Source organism: Pararge aegeria, chromosome 3 (genome assembly GCF_905163445.1).
Source record: "Pararge aegeria chromosome 3, ilParAegt1.1, whole genome shotgun sequence".
Taxonomy (NCBI): domain Eukaryota; kingdom Metazoa; phylum Arthropoda; class Insecta; order Lepidoptera; family Nymphalidae; genus Pararge; species Pararge aegeria.
The window spans coordinates 18,674,829-18,687,135 of NC_053182.1; the positions used below are offsets into that span (position 1 = coordinate 18,674,829).

Consider the following 12,307-nt stretch of genomic DNA (forward strand, 5'->3'; position numbering starts at 1 on the left):
CACAGGTTCTTCCTTGACTGTAATCTCACCTGGTAGTAAGTGATGATGCAGGCTAAGATGGTAGCGGGCTAACCTGTTAGGGAGTATGGTAGTACTACCCCTCCCCTAATCAGTTTCTACGCGACATCGCACCGGAACACTAAATCGCTTAGCGGCACGTCTTTGTCGTCCCCTCGGCCTTTTTTAGTCCAGCTATGGTCTGTTATATGCAGTAAGCTATTGATGGATGTTCGTTTCTCCTTTGAGTATGATTTTATACTGAATGCTCGTTTTCATTATCATCATCATATCACATCAGTGCGGATTGGACTTTACACACTGTTGAGAACATTATGGAGAACTCTCAGTTATGCAGGTTTTTCCTTACGATGTCTTCCTTCACCGTTGAAGCGAGTGATTTTTTAACACTTAAAACGCACATAACTTAGAAAAGTTAAGAGTTTCGTGCTGGAATTCGAACTCCCCCATTTTTATACACCACAAAAAGTACAGAAAATATCTAACATAATTTAAGACAATGACTTCAATTTATATAGTCAAATGATTTGCCGATAACTTTTGTATGAAGAACCCGTCGGCCACCTCAAGATGGTTTAGCTTTAACGGCCGGAATATTTCAAATCGCGTAGCATTTTCCTATGCGCTTGAACTATAGCCGTTTCGTCACACATTTGGCACCTGAAAAGCAAAATAGACGTGGTAATCCAAAGGTGGCGTTAAAATAATTTAGTCGACTGGCCTTGTTGACGATATAGATAATTGAAAGAAGGCCACTACCTCCCAAACTGGAGTAGCTCTATACTTCTCTCTGCTATGCATGGAAGGAAAAGGAAAAGGTCACTCAAACCCGCCTTGGAGCAGATCGGCATTTTTCTTTTCTATGAGAGAGAAGCGGTGATAGCCCAAGGGTAGGGCTTCACTTTCGAGGGGGCGAGTTCGAATCCCACCACGCACCTCTAACTTTTCAAAGTAATGTGCGTTTTAAGAAATTTAAAATATAACTTGCTTTAACGGTGAAGGAAATATCGTGAGGAAACCTACATGCCTGAGAGTTATCCAAAATGTTCTTAACGGGGTGTGGAGTCCACCAATCGACACTGGGCGGACTTCTCACTGTGGGAGGAAACTCCTGCCCTGTAGTGGGCCTATAATGGCCCATTACATGATGATGATGGTGAGAGAGACCATTCTAAGCCAAATTTGAATTGCTCTATATTTCTCTTACCAATGAGAGAGAAGATCGCTCCAACCCATTTGGAGCAGGCAGGCTTTGACTGCAATCACACTTGGTAATAAATCATATATATACTATAGCAGGAGTACGGCAATTACATTAAACCATGTACCTACCCCTCGTCTTAACCGGAACGCTAAATGACTTTACGGAACTTCTTTGTCGATAGGGTGGTACGGTGGTAGGGCCCATAACTCTCACCAGACCAGAGCTACCTTAGTAGTTCAGAAATTGTAAATATCTCCCTCCCTCCTTATAAGACCACAGCGCACACAACTGCACCAGGGAGGTCTTCAAAAATTTTGCGATGAACATTAAGCTTAATTTGCTATACTTCGCGAAAAGCAGGGGAATCTGTACGGTGTTATTCATAATTTCTCCAATCTTAATACTCCACACCTAAAAGATCTTCCCCTTCTCCCGTCCCTCCCATCCCTCCTATCTTATAAGTACAGTAGAAGCGTACTTCTGAGGATGCTTAGTATCAGAGCGCAACGTACGGAGATTGAAGAAATTATAAATTGCGTGCAGATTTTCCTGCTTTTCGCGGAGTATAGCAAATTATGGTTCCATGGTCCATGGAATTCCGCAAAGTACGCCAGCTTCTCTCTCTCTCTCAGCTTAAAAAAATTACGTAAAAGTCATACCTCATCGGTGCTTGTCCAAGCCAGAACGACTTGGTGTGGTCGCAATGGGCCCGTAGCTGCCTAGCGTCCCACGAGGCCGTCTCCATGCGCCACTCCGGCGACACGAACGGTGGCTGTAGCTTGGGTAGGGTGATCTAAAGGCAAAGCCAAGCCAGGAGTCCTTAGTGACAATTTGCGACCAATCATACGACGCATACGTTGGAGCTAGAATCCTACTGGTCGCAAACGAAGAACAAACAAGAAGGCTGCAGTAAAAAAGTCGAGAATTTATGTGGTTTTGCCGCTCGGCGACTAAGAGTCGCCGCTTTCACGCGTACTACAAATGACGAATGTCAACTCTATACTATATGTATGCAACAATATTCAAATTCAACCGGAAAGTGGTCGGCTAAACACTCAGAGACAATGCGGGCACCGCGCAGCAGCGATTCAAAGGAATATAAAGTTTGCTGCAATACACATTTGTTATTAACGTTAGGTGAACCCGTAACGTGGTCAATCGTCTGCCAGGCGGATAATGTTTTTGTACTTAATAAACGAGATGAAACTGTGAAAAATTGAAAGAGCTTTTTCACAATTATCAAATCGCTATATGGGAGAGAGGACAGCGGGATGTACATTGCATAACACTAGTTAATTCTTCGAGCTTTGAATATAATAGAAAAGTAATTATTTTTTTCTTATTTTCTCCTGCACATATAGTCCGTGGATGATAACAAATTATTTTCATTAGGTACTCTAGGTACTCACTGGGTTTGCAGGCGCCGGCAGTCCTGGTAAAGGCGCCTTCACATTGGCACGCGCAGGCCGCAAGGCCGCCGTCTCGCGCATGGCTCGGCTCGCGGCGCTGCAGTACGTCTCGCCGCAAAGGATCCGCCGCGTGGCCGGCTCATCGATGTCGTCCATACTCACCGCCGGCGTCATCACAAGCCGCGGCCGCGTTTTTTGCACCTTCTCCCTTGAAGCCTCCATATCTGGATTCTCCTGTTTTATATTTAAGTGTGTGGTGGCGCGCTCTTGGAAAGGCCTATGTTTAGCAGTGGACGCTTGTGGGCCATTGATAATGTATAAGCTAGGTATGGTCGAGCGAGGTTATTGCAATAGCGGAGTTAATTCATAGTCCAAGTAGGTTTGAAAAAATTAGGTATTTCCCGACTCCATCGCCCTCAGGCTTAGGTGTTAAGCCTGCCTGTGATAACACCGGCAACCACGCCCTTCGGACTGAAATACAATAATGCTACTTGGCGGTAGTTTTTCTCCGGTCAGACTCTGATAATTAATCATTTGAGATCAATACAAAAATGGAAAAAGCTGTAGAAGTTTCAATTTTGTAAGTATACCTTAACGACAACTAAATTTACTACAAAGTAAAGATGTCTTCACGTATTTCAGTCTTTCTATTCATGCAAAAACGCGTTTCTTTGTCGTCAGCAAAGGTTTGCTAGTTGCCACTTTAAATATTGTTAACGCGCGTCAAAATACGCCGTGTGTGAAGCTTTTAAGTTTTAAAGACAACTAACATAAGGCTGCTGGACATCCCACGGATTAATACGAACAATATCCTTTGGCTTATGAAACAAGTTGAAAGGCGGAATTCGGGAGTCCTTCCAATCGACCAGCGTGTGTATATCTCTCAGAGGCGCAGGCCTAGTTCTGTAGCACTTCGGTTTTGCTTTATACACCGTCTTAACGAGTGGTTGTATGTCACCACCACGGTATTGAGTTCTGTACGATGTTTCATAATCGAAAAGCAAGTCTTCGTAATATTTTATTTTGTCGTTTGGCATTTTGGTACAAAATTATTCCAGGAGTTAAAAAAAAGGTTGACATTAATCAATCATAGCAAAGAGAATATAAACTCTATGAAAAATAAAAGGTTTGAATTTATTCGTACATGTGCAAGGAGAATTATTTATACTATTATTATAATAGAATATTGATTTAATATTTTACTAGTGTAATAGAACTATGAGCAGGTAGGTGATTAATTTTCATATTTTATTAGTCAAAATAATGTGAAGAAAAACGTCTTAAGTAATAAATTTAGCAAAAAGAATACGTCCATCGTATCTGATAATAACAAACGATGCACTGGTGGACCTCTGGTGGAAACAGATTATACTAGGGATGTATGTAGGCATTTCTGATTTTCACATTCTTGCATCCAGCGGCTTCCGGCGTATATAGTTGGAGGATCACTTTATACCAGTCGGAAGGGGTCGCCATTCCAATAAAATGGGACACAATGAAACGGCGTTATAATTCTCTCTATTTATTTTAAATCCATCAAATAAATGACACCACGGTAACACATAACAAATTTTAAAATAAAGATAAACATAAAAAAATAAATTACAATTTTATCACAAAATCGGTAAATGAATGCGATAACTTGACATAATATTGCAATTTTACTAAACAGTTAAATATGAGTAAGTAGTTATTTTGTCGTTACATTCTTCACAAAGCCCTATGTGATTTTTCCGTAAAATACAAATAACATAAGAAATGATATTATATAAAATTATGTTAAGTAAATATAATTCATAATAGTAATAATAAGATGGTAATTATTAAATACGAGATCAATTAAAAAGTATACAATAATACAAAAATATTTAAAGTAGATCTCTCTGGATTTTATGACGTATTTTCAAACATCATAACGAGGAAAGCATATCAGGTACGCTGTTACGATATTGTAATGATATTTTTTTTTGTTTTCAAAAGTTCACTCTTTTACCTTAATCTTAATTAGAAAAAAGTTAATCAATCGAAAAGATAAAACGAAACATGGATATAGTACGAAGATGATTTGCTGATTCTAACATTAATTTTTGGCCACATTTTCTCTTAAAAGCTGATCGCACATCAGTCCGCGCCGCCTGGAACTTTGTTTAGATGCGCATTTCAACTAAAGCGGAGACGTATCGCAGATCTGCAGGAATATACCTACCATATTGAGATCAGGTCTTATAATTTTTCCTATCCACTTTCAATAATCTTGACTTCACTCTCCTTCAAACCGTAAAACGCACCTTTCAAATTCGTATACAATCTTATTTTTATGATGTCTTTTGTAGGTTCGAAGTCATTTCTAAGATGAGATCGGTGCTATTTCATACAAAACATTAAGCGTACGTTGGCGAACAAATATGCGATCAGCTTAAAAAAGTACACAGTAGTCTAATATAAACTATTGATAAAAAAGGAATCTGAGGGTACTTCATAATATTTCGTATTTTTATCATTTCTAGACGAAGATTTATGTTATAAAATACCTACATTTATAAAAAAAAAAAGAGTATATAAATTACTATCGAGGACATAAATACATCTCACTGCGTAATAGTTACGATATTATAAATAAAAAGTGGTGCTTCGTATTAGCTTAATAACTTGTTCAATTGCCTAAGAAAATATTTAGATCGTTAGATATGCCTCCAAAATAAAATCTATGACACTGTTTGCATGTATAATGTCGATGCTTGGATTACCTTTAAGTTTTTTTTCGTGGCAACCGTCTCGCCTCTCATTCTGCCTGAGAAAAGCAGCCTTCTACTACTTTTTCCTCGAGCCGAGACTTACGTGTCCGTCTCGTTTTGTTGACTTGCACAGTTAGCAAAGTTTGGGCTAAAACAAGGCTCTATTGATTGGAACTTCATCGTCAGTCACTTTAGACACGAATATAATCTTATGTAAATAAACCCTTTACAACATGTCACATGGAGATACTACTAACATAAATTTACGGGACGCTGATGAAACTACTTTGTATACTCATTGAGAGTGACGGCGAGCAAGCAAAGTCGATCGAACATAAACACCTGATAACTTTAGGCGAAAACATATCAAAACGATTCAAATATTGGCAAGTAAATTAAATTCGTAAGAGATTTACCATAACCATGTAGGTATATTTAAAATCGAAGCATTTTTCTTATTCATAAAAACGTTAACGTAAAAAATACAGCATTTTATTTAAAAAAAAAACACGATTCCATAATACATAGGTAGTTAAATTTTAAAATACATCTATATACAGAAATATGTTATACATCAATAATTTACTTACATAAGAAATAACTATATTTTACATAAAATATACAGGAATTTCATGCGAAAAATCGGTAAGCATTATATTATATTTAATTCAATAAACTTGTAAACATGGCATCTCGTTTCTGAAAAATAGATTTTCTTTTTAATCTATGCTTAAAGCGATCAAGTAAACAACCCCGAGATAGATAAAATAGAAAAATTATGTATGATTCTACCAATCATTGGCAAAAATTGCTAGTTCATTTGTACCTCAGAGTAATGCATATTTTTGAAGAGAGATGAAGTTATTATTTACAACACTTTTGGAAAGAACGATTATAAAAGTACTGAGTTTTTTTTCGTATTACACTAAAACGATTAAATTAAGGGGTACTACTACTTTTGATGACGACTGTTATACATTGCTGGAATTAGCGAGTTTCTAAACTTGGTACTATGGAACGATAAATATCAACTACAAACTTGCAGAAGATTGTGAATGTTTGTGAAAAAAGCTCAGGCTCTGTCTGGGTTTCACAAAATTAAATATTATCTATGATCCTACTATCCGATGATAAACCCTATAAACCTTAATGCTAAATTGTTTTGTACACAAAAATTAAACTAAACCGAAAGAATTTAAATTAGTGCAACTCTTCTAACAACGTTCGTATGGTTGAATTACAGCGTGATTTTAAATTCTGTCAATTCAATTTAAGGCTTTATGAACAGACAAATTTAAACTAAGTTGTTTCAATCTTTTTGTGACTACAATCGAACACCGAAAACCTCTATTATGAAAACTTTACCAGTTAAAAAAGGGTAATATTATATATATGTATAATTTATATATACCCTAGTGACGGAAAGTAAATTATTGCGCTACGCGTTATAGTCGCAAGTGACTCAGTGTATCTCAGTGAATCTTTGAATCTTGCTGCGTCAAGAGAACTTACTCAAAATAAATCAAATACTGTTACTGTTAACCGACAATTATGTTTCAAATTATATTAAATGTTAAAATAACATCACTTCAACGTCACGTCACCAAACGTCAAAACACGTTTGAGACCTCGATGCGACACAATCACTCTAATAGAAATTTAAATGTTAAATATGATAACTTGGTAAGTTACTCTAATACTCGATGATCTCGTTCAAGTTTAAAATATTAGAAAACACACAGCAAAATTGGCGGCAAATAGTGCGAGTAAATCCAACATGGCCGCTCTAAAATATCAAAAGTAATATCACACAGAGAAGTTGCAATATTAACACCAGGGTCGTTGTCGTACAGTTCCAAACGAATTTTCTTCTAGTATATAAAGTGATCAATTCTTGTCAATCGGGCAATTTGAATTCGACCCAAATGGGGCAGAACGGCGACGCGGGGCCACCCCACGACCAGCCCCGTGGTATGGCTAAATGGCATAAACCTGATTTGATTACCCCCGAGTGGGCATTGAAATTGCTCTTGTTTATGTTTCCGGGACATAAAATAACGCTTTGCCCTTCGACATTTGTGTCTATCTGCGTGACGACTGCTTGGTCCAATATTGATTCACAGTTCTGCAGCACTGAAACAAACAATTTACCAATAATTTATTAAAGGCAGACAGGAACATCCAAAGAGAACAAGAGCTTTTTGCAATTTTTGGTTGAAATTACATTTAACCAAAAAATATATTTTTTTGTTTCAGTAATCCCTAAAGTAGTTTAGTACATATAGTATATATATTATACTGTAACCATTTTTGCTACTGTATTATTGAATTTCAGAACTTACGTTCTCTTTAATATGGCATCGACGCTGTATAATAATCGTGTCAATAAATAACTATAATAATGCAGAATAATACGCTTACGCCTTGTCAAAAAGTCTTTTAAGGAATCTATTGTAAATGTTTGTGTGATAAACATGAATGTTTTTCAGTGTCTGGGTGTTCATCTGTATATTATAAGTATTTTATGTATATTATTCATACAAATATTCATCAGTCGTCGTTGTACCCATAACACAAGCTTCGCTTACTTTGGGGCTAGATGGCGATGTGTGTAGTCGTAGTATATTGTCGTAGTATTTAAAAAAAAAGGTGCATAATTCTAATTTTATTTCAACATCAACCCATTACCGGTCCAGACAACTTTGAGAACATTACGGAGAACTCACAGGCATGCAGGTTTCTTCACGATGTTTTCCTACGCCGTTGAAGCAAGTTATATAGCAAATAACAGAAAAGTTTTAGAGGTGCGTGCCCGGATTTGAACTCGGGCCCCCCCAAAGTGAAGTCAAGCTCCTACCACTGGGCTACCACCGCTTCTTGTCTGCTGTAATGGGCTCATGATGACGAGGATGATAAAAATGATGCAAATGTATGAATTCAGAGTATCAGTGCATCTCGATATTGTATACGTGAAATTCCGGCCTATTGATCAGTTAAACAAACATCTGCAAGAAAGCTCGGTAGGCTATTATGAATGTTGCGGGTATTTTTAGATCTTTTGTGCCCGAAGTTCAGAGGTCGAGTCTCTTTTAGACGCAACACAAATTACTTTAAAGTAAATGGGTCATCTTTTATAATACTACTTTCATTTAAATTACGAGAGGGGGAATTTGTTTGGTGAGTAGAAAGTCGTCGTCATCATCAAGAGTCTATAAAATTCCCCTGCTGGACTAAAAGGCACGGGATGTTTTGGTCATAATAATCACGCAGCGCCGACGGGTCGGTGATTGCAGTAAATGGTAGAAGTAACATAAAGGACTGCCGCCCGAACTCCGTTATATTCCGTATATTTTCGCAAGTAGTACAGCATAAAATAGTTACACGCCTTTGATATCGTGGTGAATACCGACTGACGATACAGTGTGGTGACACCTTATTGTTGAGGCTAGTAATATATACTTTGATTCAAAGTACGAGAGTTGAAATTTATCCGATGATTAGTACCACAGTAAAAGGAAGCTATATAATAACCGATTTTAGAATTTGAAAAAAAAAATACCCGGCTAAGTTTGTTGTGGGCTCTTCTTAAACCAGGGCGCGTTTCGAACCCTTGTAGCTTTAGTTTTAAGATGGCGTACGAAGTTATCACCATCCCCTTACAATTATGTAAACATATAAGTATGAACGCTTCATAAGTGCCTAAATAAATGAAATTTGAATTTGATATAGTAGGTAAATGATCTCTTGGAAAACGCTAACTAGACTAGCCAGCGTGGCGAGTGGCGACCGTGTATAAGACCCTTGCTGCTGAGGCCAGAAAGTGTCATTCCTTTCCCTGTACTAACAGAACGAAACCTTTGCAAACGTTTTCTTCAAAAGTCAGACACCGGAGCATCCTCAGGAGATGTTGACTTTACAATGATGAATTACTTAACAATTATTCATTGTGAAGTCAAAATATCCTGAGGACGCTCCGGTGTCGAAGCGAAACTTGCATAGAGAGTATATTGCCGTATATAGGTTGATATGAAAAATTACACCGTACGGATTCTCCTGCTTTATACGCACGTTTATATAAGGTAAAAATAAAAGTGTTACGTTTATTTTTGTGTAGCTGGTAAAGTTAAGTTTGAGTAATTGTGTTTTTATTTACTCGTTGTATATATTTACAAAGGTGTGTTTGTTCAAACATTTTATTTACAAAATAAAAACATTTTCAAACGAAAACAATCAAACAAAAATAGCTAAATAATAATTTTGTTAATGTACAGCTGTAACTGACTTTGTATACGTTTTGGCTAGCTGTAAGTATACTAAGGATATATAATAAATAAATAAATAAATATATGTACTACGACAATACATACACACATCGCCATCTAGCCCCAAAGTAAGCGTAGCTTGTGTTATGGGTGCTAAGATAGCTGATGAATATTTTTATGAATATATACACATAAATACTTATAATATACAGATAAACACCCAGACACTGAAAAACATTAATGTTCATCACACAAGCATTTTCTAGTTGTGGGAATCGAACGCACGGCCTTGGATTCAGAAAGCAGGGTTGCTGCCCACTGCGCCAGTGGGCCGTCAAAATATGTATATATATATTTGATTCGCCTATCTTCCACTGCATGTCGGTGTTGTTGCGGTGAACCGAACTGTCTTGTTATTTTCTTAAAATACAATATCATTAATTAATACTAACAGAGTCGTTTAAGTTTTATTACTAACAAATGGGCCTTAGTTATCTTAATAAAGAGATTTATTATTATTATTATCTATACTTATAATAAAACTGTAACTGGAAGATTTCTGTACATTTAATATATTTTGAAATTTTTGACCGGGGGATGCTTTATAATCGATACTGAGTCCAAAACAGATTTTTATTTAATTTTTGTCTGTCTGTCTGTCTGTACGGGCATCACGTGAAAACTACTGAACGGATTTAAATGAAATTTTGTATAGTGGTAGCTGACATCCCGGGTCAACATATAGGATATTTTTTATCCCGATAAACAATAAGTTTCCTCCGGGATATGGGATGAAAGTTTGTATCAATTTTACTGCATATCTCCGTTAAATTTGCACCGATTTTAATTATTCTTTTTTTATTTGACAGTGTGTACTACCAAGCATGTATTGTCTAATTTTAATGAAGATCTGATGAATATTGTTGGAGATCAAGGACATAATTCTTCACAGAACAGCAAGTCGCAAGGCATATGGGACAACGATCGAATGCATGCATCCTACTAATATTATAAATGCGAAAGTTTGTGAGAATAGATGCATGGATGGATGGATGGATGTATGTATGGATGGATGTTTGTTACGCATTAACGCCACAACAAATAAACCTATTTGGCTAAAATTTGGCAGAGATACATACAATATAGACTGACATAGCTCATATGCTTCTTTTTATCCCGGAAAAGCAAACAGCTTCTACAGGATAGCATCGCTATTTTTTCCACATTTGTCTTTCAAAATCCTCCAAACGGAGTTTTAGATTGGCGTGGTTTTTTGGATAGGCATAATTGACGTGGTTTTTTTAAGTCGACTTATTCGCGGACGAAGTCGCGCGGGTCCGCTAGTAAATAAATAAATATATAACACAGCATAGTTCACCACTGCCTTAGGATTGGCCGCGGTTGAGAGATGAGGCCTGTGCAAGCGGGACATAGAAATAGGTTAGTACCGATGATATTATTAGCTGATTTGTCATCTTTACGGAAACGAATCACAGTAGGTATAGGTATAGGTACAATAGTTTGAACAAAGCCACACGTGACAACGCATGTAAATCCGTGAAGGTCACACCAATTAACCTCATATCTGAGATACGGAGCAAATGTTCCGATTACGTCAGTAATTAGTCTAGCGATGGACGGCTAGTGTTTCTTACGATTTTGTGAAAACTTTCCATTTTTCTTTGCTTATTAAAATTATTTTAATCAGAAATGAGGAGATCCGTAGAAGAACCTGAGTTACCGACATAGCTCAGCGAGTCGCAAAGCTTATGTGAAAACCGATGGACGTTGGGGTTCCAATGTACTGGAATGGCCCCGCACAGGTAAACGCAACGTTGGTCGGCCATCAACGAGGTGGATAGACGACGTCAAACGAGTCGCTGGGAGCCGCTGGCAACAAGCGGCCCAGGACCGTGGATTTTGGAACTCCCATCAAAAGACCTATGCCCAGCAGTGGACTTCAATCGGTTGAAGTGATGATGATGAAAATTATTTTGAAATCGGGCGGCTGTGTGACACGAATTTGGTTTATCTCAAATTTAGAATTGATTTATTTCTAGTAGGCCTAATATAATCACCTTTGAACAGTTAAGTATGTCTGTCTGTAGTGACTCTACCATCGGTTAGGAAAACAGATTCTACCAAGAGCCCGGCAAGAAACTTAGCAGTTGCTCTTCTCCAACATCATTATCTTCCTCTGGCGGGGCCTCTCCGGACAAGCGTAGGAATCTCTGTGTATTTTAAGCGAGGCAAAAAAAGCGGTGATAGCGCAGTGGGTAGAAGCTCGACTTCTCTTTCGGGGGGCCGAGTTCGATCGCACGCACCTCTAACTTTTCTAAATTATGTGCTTTTGAAGGCTTTTGAAACCCAACACGCTGCTCTAATGCGGCTTGGCGGGCTTTAACGATTACTATTGGCATCCGTCTGAGGCAGAAAACGCCAAGAAAACGAAAAAGATCATAGATAGATTCTGCGATATTATTTATTTTTCTGTATGCGAGAGCTGTGTGAACAAATGCAAACTGCATTATGTGCTATCTGTATAATCTATGCGCCATTTTACAGTGAGTTCTTTGTTGTCGTAAATTATACTGAGTCATCTGTACATACTCGTAGTCTAGGCTGTCGCGATAAGGAATCTATTTGTCGTTATCATTAGAATGTTAACCAGTATACATG

At 37.6% G+C, this 12,307-nt stretch overlaps 2 protein-coding genes across 3 annotated transcripts in view; both read right to left on the reverse strand.

Moving 5' to 3' along the window:
* Positions 1–482: 482 nt before the first annotated feature.
* On the reverse strand, positions 483–3,674 carry LOC120637281. Its single transcript, XM_039909042.1, has 4 exons — positions 3,402–3,674; positions 2,632–2,865; positions 1,882–2,015; positions 483–678 (listed from the first exon to the last, which is right to left on the reverse strand). Exons 1-4 carry the CDS (start codon positions 3,666–3,668, stop codon positions 600–602), a joined length of 714 nt encoding a protein of 237 aa, XP_039764976.1. The 5' UTR covers positions 3,669–3,674; the 3' UTR covers positions 483–599.
* Positions 3,675–4,903: 1,229 nt separating this feature from the next.
* LOC120637058 (endonuclease/exonuclease/phosphatase family domain-containing protein 1-like) overlaps positions 4,904–12,307 on the reverse strand; it is a 37,497-nt gene continuing 30,093 nt past the window's right edge. For both annotated transcript variants that reach the window (XM_039908661.1, XM_039908660.1), the window contains exon 6: positions 4,904–7,499. In XM_039908661.1, coding sequence (XP_039764595.1) covers positions 7,264–7,499 — 236 coding nt within the window. In that variant the 3' untranslated portion in view covers positions 4,904–7,263. The remainder of the gene's footprint in view (positions 7,500–12,307) is intronic.